The 22,244-nt window shown below is 40.2% G+C and overlaps 1 protein-coding gene across 1 annotated transcript in view; it reads left to right on the top strand.

Moving 5' to 3' along the window:
• Window positions 1-21,477, top strand: part of CDCP2 (CUB domain containing protein 2) — a 31,097-nt gene extending 9,620 nt beyond the window's left edge. The window contains exons 2-5 of the mRNA XM_060233322.1: window positions 2,301-2,642; window positions 6,364-6,717; window positions 10,715-10,893; window positions 21,151-21,477. Coding sequence (XP_060089305.1) covers window positions 2,301-2,642; window positions 6,364-6,717; window positions 10,715-10,893; window positions 21,151-21,468 — 1,193 coding nt within the window. The 3' untranslated portion in view covers window positions 21,469-21,477. The remainder of the gene's footprint in view (window positions 1-2,300; window positions 2,643-6,363; window positions 6,718-10,714; window positions 10,894-21,150) is intronic.
• Window positions 21,478-22,244: the final 767 nt, after the last annotated feature.

Raw genomic sequence — 22,244 nt, 5'->3', positions numbered from 1 at the left:
ATGAGTGGAGTTGGGTCAGAGGTTAAATAGGCTCCCTTAGACCCCTTAGAGATGGGAGGCTCTGTGATGACCATGAAGGCTGGACATTAGCAGAGCCAATGCTGAGTCCTTTGGTGACATCCAATTGGGTGTCAGCTTTAACCAATGAACTTCACCTTAGTCCTGTGAACCTGGAAACTTCCAGGTTGCGACAGGGCCTGAGGCGGCTCCAAGGGTGTCAGTATGGAAATGGCTAGGTACTTGGGATTAAGTGGGCTTATCTGGGAAGGTGACAATCGGGAATCAAATATTGACCTAGGTATCACCCGGGTAAGACAAAAGACTTGGTTGATGGAGGAGATGTTCTTCCTCTTTTCTCATCATCTTCTGGGCAGGAGTTATTGTTTAGGGTATTGCCTGGCAATCAGGAACATTAGTTGAGCTGTTAATCCATTCATGGGGCAGATGGGTTGCTTGCGAGCCAAGGGTGACACAGGGTGTGTACGTGAGCCTTCCACTATGAAGGAATGAAGTCCAGTCTGGCAGGAAGATGGCTACGAGTGGTGTTAGCCCTTGGTTCATGGAAAACAGGCTAGAAACTGCTTGCCTGTACAGTTCATGGTGGTGTGGCTTCTGCCACTGCAGTGGCCAAGACTGGGCACACAAGGAGTAGCTGGCAGCTCATTTGTAGAATGCTGCTGCAAAGCTGAGGCTTATAGTATCCACATAAGCCTTAGAAACTGTAAGCAAAGTCCACTTCTTAGAGCAGATGTGTGAGAGTCAAAACTCCAGGCACCCTGGCAACCATACTGGTGATCACGATGTCCATATGTATGAGAAGTAGGGGGCTTTTTCCTCACACTATTGACATGTGATCTTACTACAGTGGCCAGGTCTGTGTTGGAAATACCTGGAGACTTTGGGGGTGGATCCAGGAGAAGGTGGGGTTTGGAGAGGGGAGGGGCCTCAGCATGGTACAATGCCATAGAGTCCACCCTCCAAAGCAGCCATTTTCACCAAGGGAGCTGATATCTGTCAGCTGGAGATCAGCTGTAAAAACAGATCTCCAGGCCCCACCTAGAGGGTGGCAACCCAAGTTACAGATCTTCACAGTGTGAATACTTTACTGGGAAAACTGGAGCTGTGGTCATGGAGTTGCTTTCCTACCCATGTTTGGGGCATTGGAATATGGCCACACAAGGCAATTGTTGTAGCACTCATTTCCTAGGATATACAATTTGTGGGTTGTGCAGTTATCTGACGCCATGATGTTCTGTATGCCAGGAACCTCAAATGATGCCATGGTGCCCGCCAGCACCTTTCCTAGCACCTGCCAAGTGTTTTAGAATGTAGGTGGGGACAAGTGTGGCTTTTGCCCAGCGAGATTCCAATCTGATTGGCTATGCAGATTTTTAAAAATTTGCTTCAGCAGCAGCTGCCACAACAGCACAAAGATTTTCATTGAATCACTGAAGGTAAACTATGTGTATGCAAGAAGATATTTTGAAGCAATATGTTAATTTTAAAGGGCAACCTGTTAAACAGAGCGTCTGCCTGAAATGTTGGAAGTGTTACTACCAGAGTTATGCATGAATTCACACCCTGACATTTTGTGGTTGGCTCAACCTCTTGTGACAGCCATTTACTGGTTGTACTCACCATCCTGTAGTAGAATTCCAAGGCCACCCACAGGTTCAAAGTGTCAGGGACCCTTGCTGTGTGTGCTGTCACAATATTCACCACTTCTTGTGTTCTTTAATGGAAAAACCAGTGCACTACACTGCTGGAAATCAAGGTGAGTTACACAAAAACGTGTAATAAAGCAGCAAACCACAAACATGTAAACAATACAATAAAACAACATATCACAAGAAATGCAATAAAAACTGAATTAAGAAAATAGAATTATCATACTATATCTTTATGCACTATCAAAAGCATTTGAACCAATGTTTTGGAACTTCCTGGCTCTTGTCCTTCACCATTCTAAGTCTTCATTAAGTTTCTTAAAGCTTTTAATCTGATTATACATACATCTGTATAGTTAGCTTTCTTTATTGACAGATGTCTTCTCAACATTTTTCAGGGAGGCATTCCGTCTAGAAACCACGATGCAATTTATTGAGAAAGAATGCTAAAGATTTCAATGGAAAATCATCGAGCTGTATGCTATCCGCCATGCTTCTCCAGTGTTTCCTTGCTTTAGTTGTCTTGTTTAATTTGGAGGGATAGAGAGCAGCAACATTTTTTTCTGTCATCTTTTATACTGTAAACTCTTTCTATGTGTTTTATTTTAACATGCCATTCTTTCTTACTTCCAGATGTCTGTGGGGGTGTGCTCACTGGCCTTTCTGGATCAATAACAAGCCCTGATTATCCTGAGAATTACCCCAGCAATGCTGAATGCCTTTGGGTCATCCAGGCAACTTCAGATTCTGTCATCAAACTGGTTTTTGTTGACTTCCAAATGGAAAACAATGAACAGTGCAATTTTGATTATGTGGCTATCTTTGATGGGCCTACCATGGAGGATACGCTTCTCAGTCACTACTGTGGAAATACGAAGCCTCTAGACGTAGTCTCTTCCACACATGAACTTCTGATTGTGTTCAAATCAGACTTTAACATTGCAGGTAGAGGCTTTAAGGCCTATTTCTTTTCAGGTATGTATAGAAATTCTACTTTTACTGTATGTGATGATTAAGTAATCAGATTATGTGGTTATTACCATTAGCACAGATCATCCTAGAATATAATAATAATATAATAACTTTTTATTTCTATCCCGCCCTCCCCGCCGGGGCAGGCTCAGGGCGGCTTACAACATAAAATACATTATACATCAGTTTACTTATAAAATCACAGTTAAAACAATTTACAATTATTAAAATTAACAATAGCAATGTCAACATGGTACTAAGAGTTAGGTCTTCAGAAGAATTCAGTAATTAAAAGCATTTTCAATGGCACTTCCCGGTTTGTCATTGGTTGAAGGCTATTTTGAAGAGGTGGGTCTTACAGGCCCTACGGAATTGATCTAAGCATCGTAGGGCCCGCACCTCCTCCGGGAGTTGATTCCACAGCAGTGGAGCAGCAATAGAGAAGGCCCGGTCTCGGGTGGCCTTCAATCTGGTCTCCCTTGGCCCAGGGATATTCAGCTGGTTTTTCCCAGCTGACCTCAGGAGAAAAAGGAGATAGATAGCCACTACCAGTCACACAAACACTAGATTTTACACAAACAAAGTGATAAAACTTGACTTCATCAAAGCAAAAAATAAAGGAGAAATACTTCATAATTATTGCTGCTTTTATTTGGCAGTGATGCTCTAGAGCAGGGGTGGCCAAACTGCATATTGGGAGCCACATGCAGCTCTTTCACACACATTGTGTGGCTCCCAGAGGTCAAGGAGGAACTTAATGAAGGCTTACTCTCAAGCATGCATAGCATTGGGACCTCAGTCAGCCTGCAAGTGCTGACTCATAGGTAGGTGACTATTTTTGCCATGTTTGATGCAGGGAATGAAAAGGAAATAGGCAGGCTTGCAAGCACTTTTTTCCCACCACAGAGGTTGCCCAGAGACCTAGAGCAGGGAAAGAGAGTGCAAGAGCTGAGGGAGCCACTGGAAGGAGGGATGAAATTAAAGAGGCTGCACAGGGTTCCCCCTTAGTTTCATAGCTCCTGTAGGAGCTGTATTTACTAACCTTGGTGTCAAAGCAAAGAGAGATGCATAATGATGCAAACTGTGGTCAGTGATTTATATGGTACATGTGTGTTTCCTTCTCCCACTGGTGCCAAAAAAAACAATTCCCTAACCTTTCCCTATGCTGGTCTTATGGGGACTTTTATTCCCAGCTTTTGTTTCTTAAAAAATCTCCTTCTAGCATGGTTGTGTTGTAAATTGCATACATATGTGTTTTATCTTTCTGTGCGAAGAAAGTATTAAAAGTTTTAATAAAGACATGTATGTAATATTGTTCATGTCTTGCAGCTCTCAAACATCTGATGTTTAATCTATTTGGCTCTTTGATTAAGCAAGTTTGGCCACCCCTGCTCTAGAGAGTCTCAGGCAGATAAAGTCTTATCCAACACTTACTATCTACATTATTTTAGCTGGTGACATTGGGGACTGAACCTAGGACTTTCTGCATACATATCATGTTCTCTGCTATTAAGCTACATATATTCCTCTGATATACTCCTAATCAGTGAGAGTTAAGAATGGCTTCAGACAAGACTTGAGACTGACTTCAAGCAAGACTTGATTCTAACATTAATTTTTTTAAAATATAAGAGTTACTCCTCTTCCCCTTTTTTGCATGTTGAATATTCATTCGTTCTTAATATAAACCCACATGTTGAGGTTTGAGATCTACCACATCTTATAGAATTTTGGTTTTTGATTGTGCTTCAGGAAGTGACAAATTGGAGACCTCTGTACGATATTTTTTAAAATGTTCGTCACAGACAATGAATAAAAGATGTCACTACATCCCAAATGACCTTGAGGAGACCAAGGGGGAATCTGGACATTCAGGAGGAAAGTTACAGCCTTCTAGGAACTGTATCACTTCAGAATACTGGAGGGAGTCCCATATTTGAACACTACCACTGCATGAAGCATAGTCACCTCCCAGAAGGGCTAGCTGTCTAAGTGTCAGGATTGTTTTTAACCTGCATTCTGAAGAGGTACTATCAAAGGGCTGGTGCATGAGCATTTCCCCAAAAATGATTTCATACTACAACCTGTTTGTACTGCGATTTTGAATCACAAGTGAAAGTGCAATGGGGTTTTATAATTTAGCACTACATTTCCCACAAAAATTCATCCTCTTGCAACATCTTAGCACATTCCTGTTTGGAAGTCAGTGCCCTCCAGATAAGGCACTATTTTTCCTTTTGTCCTTTTGTTGGTTGACTACAAAGTGCAAAAAGTAATTAAGCTCCCCCAAGAAAACAAGAGTTGAAAATTTACAATGCATTCATGAACACCTCAATGACCTGGCTGCAGGACAGAATATGATGTAGGTAATTAAACAAAAAAGAAAAGATGAAATTTTAAAGGGACAGGAGCCCTGAGGAATTTCAGCAAGGGACAGCCCAGAGCTGCAATTGCATATTAGATTTTAAATATCATCGCAAATTAGACCTGAAAAAAGACAGACAGCAGAGAAAATACTGACATGCAACAGATCACATATGATGTCATCTGCGTTATCCATGAAAACTGAGTGAACAAATCATGGCAATTCCAGACTAAATGGCTGGTGTGGAACCAACCCAAAGTGTCAATCATCACATTACATAGGGATTCTGTTACAGAGTCTGGGCAGGTCTTTCTTCAAGAAATATGCTGTCGGGCATTTATTCAGCTGCTTTTTTTCCTGACATAGCAAGGTTATAACTGGCAGCTGAAACACAGCACAGTTATTGTGTATGGCTGTGTTGTTTGGAACTGTGCCTCTTATATGGCAGGAAGCAGGCAGAAGATCAAATTGGAAATACTGAGGTAATTCTCAAATCAGGAACAGTGAAGCAAAAGATAAATGATGCCTACACCAGACTGGAGATCAATGCAGTTGCAGACTATGGTGCAGCTTTGAATGTTCAATCAACTGAGGTATGGTGCAGACCACACTGAGAAGAACCCAATATCAAACAGCGCAGTAGCTTTGTGTTATATTGGTGTGTGCAGCTAACACTCAGGATGCTTCCACACAGAGGTGAGAAAAGTCACCTCCCGCTGTGGAACCAGCAATGTACTACATTCAAACTGGAGGGGATGACACCCACATAACCCATCCTTGCTCCCCTCATTGGTACCTCCCCTTCCCTTTCCCACAAAAACCCAGTAATCCATCCTTCCTGGCTGAGCCACTACATGACACCATTTTGAAGACTGAACTTAGCCTTCTCCCCAGATTGGCTGTGGACAGAGCTTCCACACACAAATCCTGCCCATAGCCCCCATGCTTTGCCCTGTTTAAATCAGATCAACATATTTTTCCTTTGATCCATTTTAAAAAGGGAGGTTCTGGGTGTTCCACAAGTCATACTTGGAATGCGCAGAATATCCTCTGGAAGCTCCCAGAAAGCATGGGACCATGCTGCTCTCTGTTCAGGAGGGGGAAACAACCTGTGTATAAGCAGCCTCTGTAGCAGTTGCTCAAGACAAGGGCAGGGTCACTTTTTGGTTTTGGCTGCAGTTAATTTGGGGCCACCAGTTGATTGCTGGCACTGTACCCTCACAGCCATGCCTGAAGGCTCTTTTTAGGGGTTGCAAGGAAGAGGAAGATGTTAAGAAGCTCCTAAATAGTACTAAAAGAAACCAGAATTCATGCTTTGTCTGCTTGGTTTGTATTTCGTTCCCTTTCTTCTGTAACCAGGTGCATGTCAGGAGGTATACACTGCCGTCAAAGGAAATTTCTCTAGTCCCAAATATCCCAACTCTTATCCCAACAATATCAAGTGTCACTGGACCATCCAGCTGCCCCCAGGATATCGAATCAAAGTCTTCTTCCTGGACTTGGATCTGGAAGGACGGAACAGTCTGACAGATGGCTGTGATTATGACCATCTTGCTGTGTTTGATGGAGGCACTGAGAAAGCGTCTCTTCTGGGGAAGTGGTGTGGGAAAGAAATGCTGTCTCCTATTATATCCAGTAGAAACAAACTGCTATTGGTCCTTCACACAGACCGGAATACAGCCAACCGAGGTTTCTCAGTGGCATATATTGGAGGTAAGGCCTGCAGTTTGATCTCTTTCACTCAACTTTCTGCTACTTAGGTTTTAAAAAGTGAAGCTGAACAATAATTAATTTGGAAAACACCAAATTACTCTATGATATGCGCACAAAACAAAGTCTAAATTGATATTTGAGACCTAAAAATCTTGCAGTGTATGAGTTCTACATGGCTCATTTGCAGGGGTCATTTTGTAGAAAAATAGGTGGTGGAGCTAATTAGCATAACTCATTAGCATATGCTGCCACCGCCAGTCGAAAGCAACCTGATGCAAGAAAGGAGAGCCCCGGGAGAGCGAGGCCTGCTTGAGCTGGCTAGGGATACAGCCAGCCAAGCAGGCCTTGCTCGCTTGGGGCTCTCCTGGGCTGCCCCCACCCCCGTCAAAAGGCCAGCAAGCCACCTACCACCCAGAATCACATAAGAAGTGGAGAAATAGTGGTGCTGGCTTCTCCAAGGGTTAATGAGGACTGCTGGGGGCGTGGCAAAGTCCCTGGTGCTGGCTGGTTGCCCTCTCTCCTAGTCCAGGGATTGTTACGCAGCTGTACCTAATATTCAATGGACAAGGTAAGTGGGGAGAAAGAGGGGGAACCTTTAGAAAGGTTCAGGAGTTGTGCTCCTGTGATTTTCTGCTAAATCTGAGGCCTGCTCATTTGACATACTGAACACTACAAAAGCCAGCAGCACTTCTGGTCTTTGTTGTATTTTGCAAACATGTCCTACCAGAGACCAGAAAAGTCTGCATTTTGGATTAATAGGCATGTCCCACTCAAATTCAGGCAGATTCAAAACAACAAAATTCTCTGTGCAAATAATACATCATCATCTATTGTTATAAATACATTCTTAATACAAAATGCAATTTTGACAATGTGTCCTTGATTTTATGTTATACCAATTTTCACCCAAGTATCCATAGCCCACATATGTCTATTCAGAAGATTCACAAAGATCTACAAGCATCTAAGTCACTTGTAAATGCAATAGCCGCGGACAACACTGTCAGGGCTTCTTGATGACGATTAATGTGGTGATATGCATCCTAGGCTTATTTGCATGTTGCAAGTATGATCTTCTTCTAAGTTGCAGGGTTACTGTACTATTCAACTGGAACTGTAAAAACATATAAATGAAACCAAAACCCACATAGTGAAATCAAAACCAACTATATACTATGTAATTTCCTTAGAAACCAAACTCACCCAAATGCTCAATGAATGATTCTCACAGTGGAACTAGCTGTCTGAAGTTACCAAAGGCAAGAAGATGCTCGTACCTGTATAGTCAAATGTTAGTAATATACACACCAAACCACATAAAATATTATACCTGTGATTGTTCCACTGGGGAGAGGAGGGACCTCAGCATGGAATAATGGCAGCAGGATATAATTAGGAGTTTTATCTTACCTGCTTTTTAATTGTCTATCTCTGTTTCATGGATAGTTTTAATACTAGTCAATGGCTTGTTTTTAATGGTTTGTTTTTAATATTGTGACATTTTAACTGTAACCCACCTTGAGCAGGATTCTGAAGAGACAGCACAAAAATAGTCTAAATAAATAAATAAATAATAGTCTGTCCTCCAAAGCAGGGAAAATGATCTCTGTAGTCTGGAGATAATTTGTAACTATGGGAGCTCTCTAGGCCCCACATGGAGGCTGGCAACCCTAGCAAGCCAAGGCCAAGGTCTGGGTAGGGTTGTAGGGTTGCCAGGTCTATCTGGGGTCTTTGGAAATGGAGCTGGGAGACTTTGGGGGTGGAGCCAGGAGACTTTCCCATTCCCTAAAATAAATAAAAATACATCAGTGCAGTTCCCTGGAATACAGTCTTCATTCCCTCATCCCCCAGCATCTAAACATCCACTAAATGAAAACGGACATACATACTCTCACAAGGCAGCCAAAATAAACATAGCAAGCACACATTTTTGTGATCTCACTAGGGTAATTTACTGATAATGATGAATATAACCATCTGTTATATTTCAACCAATTTCTTCAGATTAATAAGAAAATGAAAGAACAGCCTAGGGGGTGGAGTTTTCCTCCAAACAAATAGAGGGACTGAAGCAATGCAGCTCTGTCTGCTTGTCCTGTCCCCCTACAGCTTTCCTCTTGTTGAGATTTAAAGGCACACAAACATTCAGAAACACAAACAGTTGCAACTCTTCTAGACCTGCTGACGTTTGAAGGCACATGGTGGAGTGGGGCTTCCCCCCCACTGGCCAGCTGGCTAGTTGCAGGGAGGAGCCTTAAAAACTGGGAAATCCCCCACCTGGACCTGGGGACTGCCAGAGTTGCCAGTCTCCAGGTGGATAAAAAATACTACCACACGGATATAGTGACCATATAACAAAATAATAATCTAGCTATAATAACAACAACATTGGAAATTGACAACAATGGGAGTCCCGATGTGCAGGGGGTCAACTTGAAACTTCCTGCTTCGCTTAGTCTTCATGCATGGGGTGCTCCAATAAAGTTAATTCAACTACAGAACACAAATATATATATACCCACAAAATCATAATATGCATGCCACAGTCATGTATATGATTGTCATTATGGCATCTCATACTTACAAAGACTCCAGTTCAAATAAAAATTAACACCCATATTTCCACAGTGTTCCTTGACTGCAAACTGAAAATAATACAATCATTGAAAATACATATCTTTACCAGATGGATTCACAAATTTAATTCTGTAGTACCTTATGATCTTAATAACTGTTTGGATTTATCATGCTTTTTATAATTATGTATAATGGATGTTGTAAGTAATCATTATGAAATTGTACTATTGGTGTCTGTATAAGATGTACGTTCCCTTTTAAGAATATGTTAATTGAATACAGGTGTATGTGGTTATGGCTATAAAAGAATTTTTCTGTCTTTGTAATTTGCCACGAGCCATTGTGAGTATAGTGCCGATTTTTGGAATGTGTTAGAAACGCTTTTGTGTCCTCATGAAGAATTAATTAGTGAGTATGTATTTGATAATGGGAATTTGGGTTGATTTATGTGGTAAAGATATGTATTTTCAATGATTGTATTATTTTCAGTTTGCAATCATGGAACGCTGTGGAAATATGGGTGTTAATTTTTATTTGAACTGGAGTCTTTGTAAGTATGAGATGCCTTAATGACAATCATATACATGACTGTGGCATGCATATTATGATTTTGTGTGTATATATATATATATTTGTGTTTTGTAGTTGAATTAACTTTATTGGAGCACCCCATGCATGAAGACTAAGTGAAGCAGGAAGTTTCAAGTCAATTCCCTGCACATCAGGACTCCTATTGTTGTCAATTTCCAATTTTGTTGTTATTATATCTAGCATTGTTATTTTGTTATATGGTCACTATAACTGTGTGGTTGTATTTTTTCTCCTGTTTTTTCAACCTCCAGGTGGAGCCTGGAGGTCTCCTGCTTTTACTATTGATTTCCAGCTGGCAGATATTAGCTTCCCTGAAGAAAAAGGCTGCTTTAAAGGGTGGGCTCTATGGCATTGTACCATGCTGAGGTCCCTTCCCAAACCCTTCCTTCTCCCGTATCCATCCCCACAGTTTCCAGGTATTTTCCAACACAGACCTGGCAAATCTACTTTGGTCTAAAATGAAATGGGTACAACCGATCCTCTAGGCCTCAGAAAGTGCAAATGCAAATGTGTTGGAATGGCATGCAAGGAGCAAACATCGTAATAATTCACCTAAGTTACCAAAGTGCCCTTGGAACCCATGGGGAACATGTGGAGATACTCGAAGACATTGGTCTTAGTGCCTCTAGATTTGGGTCAAGTTGCATGTCCATGCAAGATTCTTGAATATAGGGCATTAGTTTTTCTTTACATTAGTTTTTCTTTACAAGCCCACTGTCTGAGCTAGCTTGACTCATTGCCTGGCTCTGGGACTGCTGCTCTTTGTCAATAGCTCTTGTGATTTCAGGGGAAGTTGAGTTCTTCCTGTGTTTTGTTTCTTTTCTTGCAGTAGTCCCCATGAATGTCAGCTGCACACGAACAGAATTTCAGATCCAGATCCCCACACAATCAGTGGCCCAACTGGAGCGAAATAAGATATATTTAGGGACCCCATCCTGCTCTGCTCAAGTTGTTGGCTTGAACTTCAGAATACATGCCAGGTTTGAAACTTGTGGTACAGAACCACAGGTAAGTGACCAGGGTAACAAGACTATAAGTGTATTTACTCACACTCCCATCTAGCCCTCTGCAGACTTTACAGAATGAGATTTATCTGCTTCTCTCTCTTGCTGCCACTCACTGACCCCCCCCCAACTTTGTTCATTGGGTGGGTTCCCCAAACTTTCATAGGGTTGCCAACTTCCAGCTGGGGTCTGGAGATCCCCTGGAATTACAACTGATCCCCAGACTACAGAAATCAGTTCTCCTGGAGAATATGGCTACTCTGGAGGGTGGAGTCTATGGCATTATACCCATCTGAGGTCCCTTCTTTCCTTAACTCTCACCCATCCCAGGCTCCACTCCCAAATTTCCTGCCTGCCGTTGGCAACTCTACCCACACAGCAGTTGACCTGTCTTTACTATAGATGTAATTTTCTCCAAAAGTTTGGAGCAAAGTATATTTTAGAAAGATCAGAGAAAAGTCAGAGAAGCCCTAGAGATGCAGGTAAATCCCCACTTCCTGATAACATTGAACTTCCTGATAGCAATGAACCCAGGGCTTTTTTTTTGAGCAAGAAAGCACAGGAATGCAGTTCTAGCTGGCTTGGCATCAGGGGGTGTGGCCTAATGTGAAACTGAGTTCCTGCTGGGCTTTTTCTACAAAAAAAGCCCTGAGATAACCCATGTGGAAATGGCCTAGGGTTGCCAATCCCCAGGTGGGGCAGGGGATCCCCCAGTTTGGAGGCCCTTCCCCCACTTCAAGGTCATCAGAAAGCAGGGGGGGGGATGTCTGTTGAGCACCCAATTATTCCCTATGGAAAATTATTTGTGCATATGGGGCTCTGGGGGGAGCTGTTTTTGAGGCAGAGGCACCAGAATTGCAGCATAACATCTGATTACTCTCCTAAAAGCACCCTCCAAGTTTCAAAAAGATTGGACCAGGGGGTCAAGTTCTATGAGCCCCCCCCCCAAAGGTGTCCCTGTTCTTCATTTTTCCAATGGAGGGAAGATACTTAAAAGGTGTGTGGTCCCTTTAAATGTGATGGCCAGAACTCCCTTTGGAGTTCAATTATGCTTCTCACAACCTTGCTACTGGTTCCACCCCCAAAGTTTCCTGGCTTCACCCCTAAAGTCCCCAGATATTTCTTGAATTGGACTTGGCAACCCTAGACTGGCCTGTTTAATACTTGAATTGAATAAGAAACTGCAAGGCCAGCATCAAATTGTAATATCAAACTAATAAGTGATGAAACAGAAAAGCCATTACTAGGGGATAATGTACGTGAGAAAAAAATGTTATTTTCTTAGGATCCTGGATATTTTGATGGGAAGGGCAGTTGAAGTAGTGGAAAGTATCTGCTAACTTTTAATTGCCCTTTCACACCCATTCGACTAGCAGAAATATTGGGGGGGGGGTGGGTTTTAAATATCAGAGTCACATGAAATAATGTCTGCCCTTTACTACTTTCTCTGCCTTCAGGATACCAGCTCTCATTTTAGGATGACAAACTAGGATCTAGGACTCCAGTACAAATCCGCATTCAGTCATGAAATTCACTGGCTGACTTAGGGTTAATCACCTTTTATACCCAGGGCCAGCTCTAAGGAGGGGCAGAGGGGGCGCTTGCCCTGGGCGCCACCAGAGGAGGGGTATGCCAAATTGGGTATGGAGTCCATTCTATTCTATGGGCCCGTAAGATAGAATAGGCACATAAGGGAGTGTCATTTTTTAATTTTGCCCCTCAAAAAACAGGTAGATCTGATCCTGTTTATGCCTGACCTATCTCACATGGCTGTCTTGAGGATAAACAAGGAGGTGAGAACCTTGTATGCTGCCACAGAAGAATGAAAAGAATTTTTAAAATATGATACACATAAAAATGTCATTGGCAATGTTCTTTCTGTTTGTCATTAACTTCATGTCATAAACTTTGAAATAGTGATCTGTAAATTGATGCCGTGACTTTGTCCATGGGGTTGCAAAGAGTTGGACTCGACTGTGCGACTGAACAACAACAACAAATTGATGCCTGGGTGGAAATTTATAATACAAATGTCATTTTCTTTTGGTTGCTATGAGTTGTATTCCATGTGATCCTTACTTAGCATCTTCAGAATGTCCATTGCAACTCAGCTTCATTTCTGAGATACAAACATCCCCTCCCTTGCTCTGGATGTTGGCCTACTAAAGCATTTTTTTCTGAACCAAGTCATCCAGATACACACACACTTAATGTGGGAAACTCTAAGCTCATTACTAAGCAAAATTCTTCCAGATATCTGCCATGTGTTAAATTATCCTCATACTGTGCAAGCAGAAATTGAGAGTAACAGTGCAATCCTAAGCAGAGTTACATGCGTCTAAGTGCCCAGAAGTCAATTATCTTAGAAAGAGGGTTACTTTACTTAGGACTGGACTGTCAGTCACATGGTTTTCCATTGTTTGGTTGCCTTCTCCTTCTGATTTCTGAGAAAAATTGTTTTAGAACTGTATCATCAAATCTTGTATCATCAAATGTTCAGAGATCATTAACTTTGAAGTTGCCCAAAATCACAGATGGCAGCAAACACACTCAAAAAATTTAGAAGGCATCAGTTCCTAGGTAGTATACAGGCAGCAGTGGCTGATCACTGGTGCAACAGTGGCGCTGCTGGTCTGTTCCCTAAAAACAACCCACATAGGCCAGGGACCCACATGTGCAGCACGATGACATCACTAAAAGTGATGCCATCACATAGGGCAGGGAACAAGGGAGCGACAGGCGGCGCACAAAAGTGCTGCTGTGCCACCACTTTCCTCTACAATACATTCTTTGGAGGCTTCCTTGGAAACCTCTGAAGAGCACATTGTTTTAATGGTGCCCAGCCGCTTTCAGGTTGAAAGTGGCTGGGCACAGCTAAAACAGTGCACTCTTCAGAGGCTTCAAATGAAGCCTCTGAAGAGGGTAGTGCACTGTGTAGCACTCCTCTGAGCCTGCCTTCAAGGCAGGCTTGGAGAAGCACTTTGCAGGGACAAGGGGGTGTAAGGGGGTACCTAATGGTGCCCCCAAGGCAGGGTAGCGCTCTAGGAAGCCGCCTACCCTCCCTACTCCCATGCGCAAGCCCTGACTTTGTGGAATTATACTGTGCTAAGTCCATTCCCCTTCCCTAACCCTGTCTTATCCTGGATCCACCCCCAAAGTATCCAGGTATTTTCCAACACAGACCTGGCAACCCTAGGCTCACTTCCTCCTAGGATTGCCTGGTCAAGAAATATCTGGGGACTTTGGGGTGGAGCCAGGAACAAGGGTGTGACAAGCATGACTGAACTCTGAAGGGAGGTCTGGCCATCACATTTAAAGGGACTGGACTCCTTTTAAATGCCTTCCCTCCATTTGGAAATAATGAAGGATAGGGGCACTTTCTTTTGCGGCTCATAGAATTGGACCCCCTAGTCCAGTCTTTTTGAAACTTGGGGAGGGGTGTTTGGAGAAAAGGAACTGGATGCTATGCTGAAATTTTGGTGCCTCTACCTCAAAAAACAGCCCCCCCAACAGCAGATACCCTCAGATCAACTCTCCATTACACCCTATGGGAATCTGTCTCCATAGGGTATAATGGAGTGCCCAGCAGACATTGCCCCCTCCTCGCTTTCTGATAACCTTTTTTTAAAAAACAATTTTATTGGTAACATATGGTAATAAATCTATATCTTACATCGTTAAAAAAAGCTTATTTTATCTACCCCATATATTACTTTCTACCCACCCCTCCCCCCGTTACTTGACCCCCGCCGGTGTTATTTACTTAAAATGCAAATATTTAAAGGTACCCTTAACTATTAAAACAGAAATTTATATTGTTCTTCTTTTTAAAACTTAATCATTATCAAAGATTGTCCAATGTCCTTTTATTTTCCACTCTTTTTCTACATATCTTCTAAACTTTTTCCATTCCGTCTTAAAAACGTCTAAATCATAGTCTCTTAATATTCTTGTTAATTTGTCCATTTCACTCCATGTCATAACTTTTATAACCCAATCCCATTTCTCTGGTATTTTTTCTTGCTTCCACAACTGCGCATACAATGTCCTAGCGGCTGAGAGCAAAGTTCTATCTTCTTCTGGAAATTTTTCCATTTGTAGTCCCAACAGAAAAGTCTCTGCAACTTTGTTAAACGCATATCCCAAGATCTTAGAAATCTCTTGCTGAATCATCTGCCAAAACATTTTGCTCTTTCACAAGTCCACCACATATGGTAGAAAGAACCTTCATGCTTTTTGCATTTCCAACATCTGTCTGGCATCTTGTTATTCATCTTTGCCAATTTTTTAGGAGTCATATACCATCTATACATCATTTTAAAAGTTTTCTTTAATACTTTGACATGTTGAAAGTTTCATAGAGTTCTTCCACAAATATTTCCAAGTTTCCATCTGTATTTCTTTATTTACATTAATTGCCCTTTTAATCATTTCCTATTTCACTACTTCATCTTCTGTAGACCATTGTAGAAGTAATTTATATACTTTTGAAATTAATTTATCATTGACTCCAAGCAGAACTTTTTCCAATTCTGTTTGCTCTTTCCTTATTCCTTCAGTTTTAATATCATTCTCCACCAAGCTCTTTATTTGTTGCATTTGAAACCAATCATATTTATAATTCAACTCCTCAGCAGTTTTCAGTTCTATTTTGCCACTTTGTATTTTTAATAGTTGATTATATGACAACCACTTTTCTTCGCCTATCTCAGCCGTTATTTTTATTACTTCAGCTGGCACTATCCATAACGGTCTTCTTCATCTCCATATTTCTTGTATTTAATCCATGTATTTAGCAAATTATTTCTTAAATAATGGTGAGAGAAAAAACCATCCATCTTCTTTTTTCCATAATACAAATACGCGTGCCAGCCAAATTTATTTCTGTGACCTTCCAACACTAAAAGTTTTTTGTTTAACAACGTGATCCATTCTTTCATCCACACTAAACAAACTGCTTCCTGATATAATTTTAAATTCGGCAGTTGAAACCCACCTCTTTCTTTTGCATCCGTCAAAATTTTCATTTTAATCCTTGGTTTCTTCCCAGCCCACACAAATTCTGAGATTTTTCTTCGCCATTTATCAAATTGTTTGCCATCCTTCACAATCAGAATAGTTTGAAACAAATACATTATTCTTGGTAAGATATTCATTTTGATTGCACCTATTCTACCCAACAATGACAAATTAAGCTTATTCCATTTTAACATGTCTTCATCCATTTTACGCCATAACTTCTCATAATTATTTTTAAGCAGATCAATATTCTTCATTGTTATCTCCACCCCTAGGTATTTTACCTTAGAGGTAACTTTACAACCCGTTAGTCTCTGTAATTCTTGTTGCTTGTTCTTCTGCATATTTTTACACAGAATTTTTGATTTTTCTCTATTAATGCAAAGTCCTACCAACTCCCCATACTCTTGTATTTTAGCTAGCAGCAATGGTGTAACTTGTATGGGGTTTTCATTTATAAACATTATATCATCAGCAAAAGCTCTATATTTGTAAGTAAATTCTTTTATTCTTAATCCTTCTATTTCTTTTTCTTCCTGGATCTGCATCAATAATATTTCAAGAGTCATATAAACAACAATGGTGAAAGCGGACAGCCTTGTCTAGTACCTTTGCTAATTTTCATATCTTCTGTAAGATCTGTGTTTATACACAACCTTGCCTTTTGTTCAGAATATATTGATTTTATCATTCTTATAAAGTTTTCACCAAGCTCCATTTTTTCCATTACTGCAAACATAAAGTCCCAATTTAAATTATCAAATGCTTTCTCTGCATCTACAAAGAATAATGCTACTTCTTTTTCTGGATGTCTTTCATAATATTCTACAACAATTCTAATATTGTCTCTTATTTGTCTTTTGGGAAGAAACCCTGCTTGATCTTCCTTTATAAAGTTTATCAAATGTTGTTTAAGCCATTCTGCCAAGATTCTTGTAAATATTTTATAGTCATTATTTAATAGCAAAATTGGTCTATAATTTTTTATGTTCGTGACATCTCTATCTTCCTTAGGTATCAACGAAATAACAGCTTCTTTCCATGTGTTTGGTACTTTCCCTTTTATTCTTATCGTATTCATCAACTTCTGCAATTTTGGTATTAACTCATCTTTAAAAGTTTTAAAATATTTAGCTGTATATCCATCATGCCCAGGTGCTTTTCCATTCTTCATTGCGTTAATTGCTGCTTCAATTTCTATTTTTTCAATTGGATCATTCAAAACGGTTTGCATATTTTCAGTTAAGGGCTCTATTTTTATCTTTTGTAAATACTCATCCATCTTCTCTTTCTTTATTTTAACACCTTTAAACAATTCGGCATAGTACTTAAAAATTCTCTTTTTATTCCCTCTTGAGTAACCCCTTCTTTTCCATCTACCACAATTCTGTTAATAATTCTATTATCTCTCTTTTTCTTCAATTGCCAAGCCAAATACTTTCCCGGTTTATTTACTCCCTCAAAGGATTTCTGCTGAAGTCTTTTCAAACTCCATTCCACTTCTTTATTTAACAAATGTCTCAATTGAGTTTGTAATATTGTAATTTCCCTTAAAATTTTCTTTTTCCCTGGCCTTTTTCTCAACTCCCCTTCCTTTTTCTTTATTTCCAACAACTGTTTTTCTTTTACTCTCTTATCTTTATTATTCAAAGTAATCAACATTCCTCTCATTACTGCTTTATAGGCATCCCAGACCGTCTGAAAGTCAATATCCTCTTTGTCATTCACTTGGAAAAAAGCTTTAGTTTCATTTTCTAGGTATGTCACTGTTTTTTTTTTCTGTAGCAAATCTTCATTCAATCTCCATCTTCTCACCTTCTTGGACAATTTTGTAATCCACATTATTGGGTTATGATCAGCACCAATTTTAGGTAAAATCTCTATTTTCCTTGTTATAAGACCTAAATCTTTAGTTCCCCACAACATGTCAATTCTAGAAAAAGTTTTGTGTCTTGCAGAAAAGAAAGTATAGTCCCGTACTTCAGGGTTAAATTTCCTCCATATATCTTCCAGATTTTCTTGTTTAACCAGTTCAAAAAAGGACTTTGGCAATTTTCCTTCTTTACTATTGGTTTTTTTCCCTCCCAACCTGTCCAATGAGTTCTTAACTGTTCCATTAAAATCTCCCATTATCAAAACTTGGTCATAGGTCAATTTATCAAGCTGTTGTATAATGTCTTTTAAAAAAGCATCCTTTGCACCATTAGGCGCATACAATCCCAATAACAATTTTTTTTCCATTTAATATTGTCTCTACTGCTACAAATATTCCATCTTTATCTTTAAACACTAATTTTGGCTCCAAATCTTGTTTAATATAAAAAACCACTCCCCTTTTCTTCTGTTCAGCCAATGAAAAAAATTCCACTCCCAATTGTTTGTTCCATAAAAATTTATAACCCTTTTGTTTGATATGCACTTCTTGCAGACAAATTATATTACAGTTTTGTTTCTTGATCGAATGAAATGTTGCCCTTCTTTTTTGTGGAGAATTTAGTCCATTTACATTCCAAGACAATAATTTATAATCCATCATGGTGCAAATTCTTTATTGTCTTCAAAAAATCTACGCATATCCTATGCATTTGTAATTGCGATTCTTTTCCCCTGGAGTTCAAAGCTCAAGCCTTCAGGTATTATCCATCTAAACCTCATTCCATTGTCTCTCATTTTTTCTGTCAACTTTTTATATGTTCTTTCATTTATCACTTGCCTTGGCAGCTCCTTCATGATTCTCACTCTACTGCCTCCCACTATCAATGTCTTTTCAAAGTTTTTACTCATGATCCTTCCCACCATTTCCTTTGTCATATATCTTATAACAACATCTCTTGGTAAGTTATTTTTCTTGGCATAAAGTGAGTTCACTCTATGCATATAGTCATACATGTTTTTAGACTCTTCAGGGTCTTCCTCTAAAAATTCTGCAATTATTTTTATTATATATTCTTTTAAATCATCCTCCTCCTTCTCAGGTACTCCTCTCAGACGTATCTGAGTCTCCATCAATTTGCAGTCATGGATTGTAACTTTTTCTTGCATTTTCAACAAGGTGGAATCATATACTTTCATTCTGCCTTCTCCCTCCTGCACTTTTTAAGATGTTTCCTCAGTTTCCTTTCTGAGATCTTCCATATCTTTTTTAATCTCTGCAAAACTTCTTCTTTTTCGATTCATTTATCATCTCTCTCACCCCTTTCATCATTCTGGCCTCCATTGCCTCCAATTGGTCCTGCATTTTTTCCAATGAAGTAGCCCTTGTACGGGGCTGCTTGTGTTCAGACATTTAAAAAACAGCGAAAATTTGGACCTCACCAATTTCTAATTCGACTATCAGATTCAAAAGAGTAGGCCTTGCCCTCTATAACAAGCCCAATTTCACCGTCCTCGGAGCTCCCAAAGTCAAGATATTTATTTTTAAATTTTTTAAATCTTCCAAAATGGCTGTCGCAACTTTTTACTGTTCCTTACAATTTTTTTCCCCTTTTAAAAGCTTTCTGATAACCCTGCCTTCAACTGGGGATTAGACAAACTGGAAACCACAGTGTACAGATTAGTAAAATAAACAACAAACACTGTGTAATTATATGCTGCAAATAAATGCTTTAAACATTCCACATAAACTTCTAATGAATTCAAGGTCTATAACTATAAGTACAATGTTTAATCCAACTCTGGATACTTGAAAATAAGGTACCAAAATCTGCTGCCCATAACTTTCTTCTTGTTGACAGATGCAGGCAGTATCAATGATAAAGATTCCTTCCTGACATAGCAGTCCTCAATTCAACAGGTACCGCTACGCGAGTCCCAGGTTCAAGTCGTGTTTCATTGCCACTTCTACTGGCTGCTTATCCTTAATTCCAGAACCCATGCTTATGTCACAGCTCACAACTGCTTTCGTGCAAATGAGAAAGACTGCCTGTGTCTGTCAACAAGAAGAAAGTTATGAACAGCAGAATTTCTTCTTTGGTACCCTATTTTCAAGTATCCAGAGTTGGATTAATCATTAAACTTATGGTTGTGGACTTTGGACTCATTAGAAGTTTATGTGGATGTTTGAAGCATTTATTTGCAGCATATAATTACACGGTGTTTGTTGTTTATTTTACCCAACTGGGGATTGGCAACCCTACCTCCTCCCCTACCAGTGCCAGGAGGTAACACTGGCTGCAGAGAGCTGCTGCACCATGTTCTGATAAAGGCACACATGGGTTTACTGATGTACTATGGCTGGGAACAGTATGGGATACATTCTTCACCAACTCAAACTAACTCATCATCAGGTCAATCATATTGATTTTCGTGTTGTCTGGCCTGCATACATATAATATGGAGGTCAGATGGAATTTCCTGCATTTGTAATATGGCGGGGTGGGGGGGGGGAGAGCACAGCAAAAAAGGGTGAGGAGGGGATGCTGTATTCTGTTCTAGTGCTGTAGAAAGGTTGTTCTGTTTTGATGCTAGCACAGCACTAAATGGCATTTATGTTGTGTGAAAATTCAGCATATTTCTGCAGCAATACTTGAACTGTGCACCTTAGAAGTTGTTATGGGATATGTTTCTATTGCAGACTAGCACAATTTTGTGACCAACCGAGCTGAGTGTAGTGTACCAGACACTGTATGGTGGCCTGCAAAGGATTGTTTCTAGTTTTCATTGTTTATGTGTGAGAGAGTGCAAAAACATGGGGAGTTGTCAAAGTTGTGGATTGTGTTCAGCTTGGCAGTTCACAAGCTAAACAGATCTGGGATCTGCTGTATCCAGTGTTGTCATAAATCATATAATTATTTAATCTAAAAAGTTGTTTTAAGGATTAAGAAGAAGATATTGGATTTATACCCTGCCCTTCACTCTGAGAATCTCAGAGTGGCCTACAATCTCCTTTACCTTCCCCCATCCCCAACAGACACCCTGTAAGGTAGGTAGGGCTGAGACAGCTCTCAGAGAAGCTGCCCTTTCAAGGACAACTCTGCTAGAGTAATGGCTGACCCAAGGCCATTCCAGCAACTGCAAGTGGAAGAGTGGGGAATCAAACCAGGCTCTCCCAGATAACACTTAACCACTACACCAAACTGGCTCTCCAAATAAAATCCATACCTTGCAGAGTTGAGCAGTAATCCTTGCTGCTTTTGAAGACTTCCTCATCTATTGGTTAAGAAAAAACAATAGCGCAAAGGTTACAGAGATATATAGGTAAAAATAAGGAACTTCTTTGCCTTTTCAACCCTTTGCCATTTAGAAAAGAAATAATACATCCATGATCATCAGCATCCTGTATATTGACTTTTCGGATGGAAATCAGGAAGACATTCACCAGTATGAGGTACAGTGCGAGCCTAAAAGGAAAGAGGCATCTGTGAATCTTATCTCCAGGTCTGGTCCCTATAGGCTGAGCCAGTATGCTGAAAACCTGGTGGAATCCCAACAGCAGGATGCCGAGGTGGCTGAAGTCTATGAGAGCAAGAGTCAGGACACCAGTGACATCGTCTTTATCAGCATCTGCATCCTTGCTGGCATTCTTATGGTAATTGCTATTGTTGGGTTAGTCCTGCTCTAGGAGTCTCCTTGCTGGGTATCGTCAGTCACCTGAGACTGAAGTGTTTGTACCCCTTCCATGGCTGCTACCTAACTGTCCACACAATGAGCAGCTTGCTGTGATTAAGTAAACATTGGCAATGGCAACTCAACCTGGCATAGTCAGGCTTGCTTTATTCCCTTGCCAGCCTGACAGTCGAACAGAACTCAGCATAGAACATGGTGATTCTGCTCAAAATCACACTCTTAGATTATGTTTGCACCAGCAACCTTGTTAAATGATGTTTCTTTTCATTTCATGTTCAGTCATCCCTCCCAGTATTAATTGTTTATATGGTGTACTTCTCCTTCTTGTAATTTGGGCCTTAGATATTGTTGTTGTCATCTTTGTCTAAATAATGCTTTTGTTTATTTGGTCCCCTAAAGCAAGAGGTTCCTATCAACCCAGTGGGTATGCAACTGTTAGTAGGAAGACACAGACTCCAAAGTTTTAATGATACAAATTAAATAAAGCATTACTGTACAATACAGTACAGAAACACCTGAATCAGATGCATAATACAGGAATACGTATGAAAAAGGGATGAATACAAAACCATCAGAAAGATGCAGATAATTACAAAAAACAATATAAACAGATAAAGCGGCAGTGGTAAAACATGAGTAAATAAAGTACAATTTAAAATCAGTTCTAAACTAGTAGAGGACATACTAGATAGTAGAGAGATATACACCTCACAAATACATTTGAAACAAAAACTTGCAAACATAATGCATATTCGCCAATCTAAACCTAAA

Source organism: Heteronotia binoei, chromosome 2, assembly GCF_032191835.1.
Source record: "Heteronotia binoei isolate CCM8104 ecotype False Entrance Well chromosome 2, APGP_CSIRO_Hbin_v1, whole genome shotgun sequence".
NCBI lineage: Eukaryota > Metazoa > Chordata > Lepidosauria > Squamata > Gekkonidae > Heteronotia > Heteronotia binoei.
This window is presented reverse-complemented; position numbering and strand designations above follow the sequence as displayed.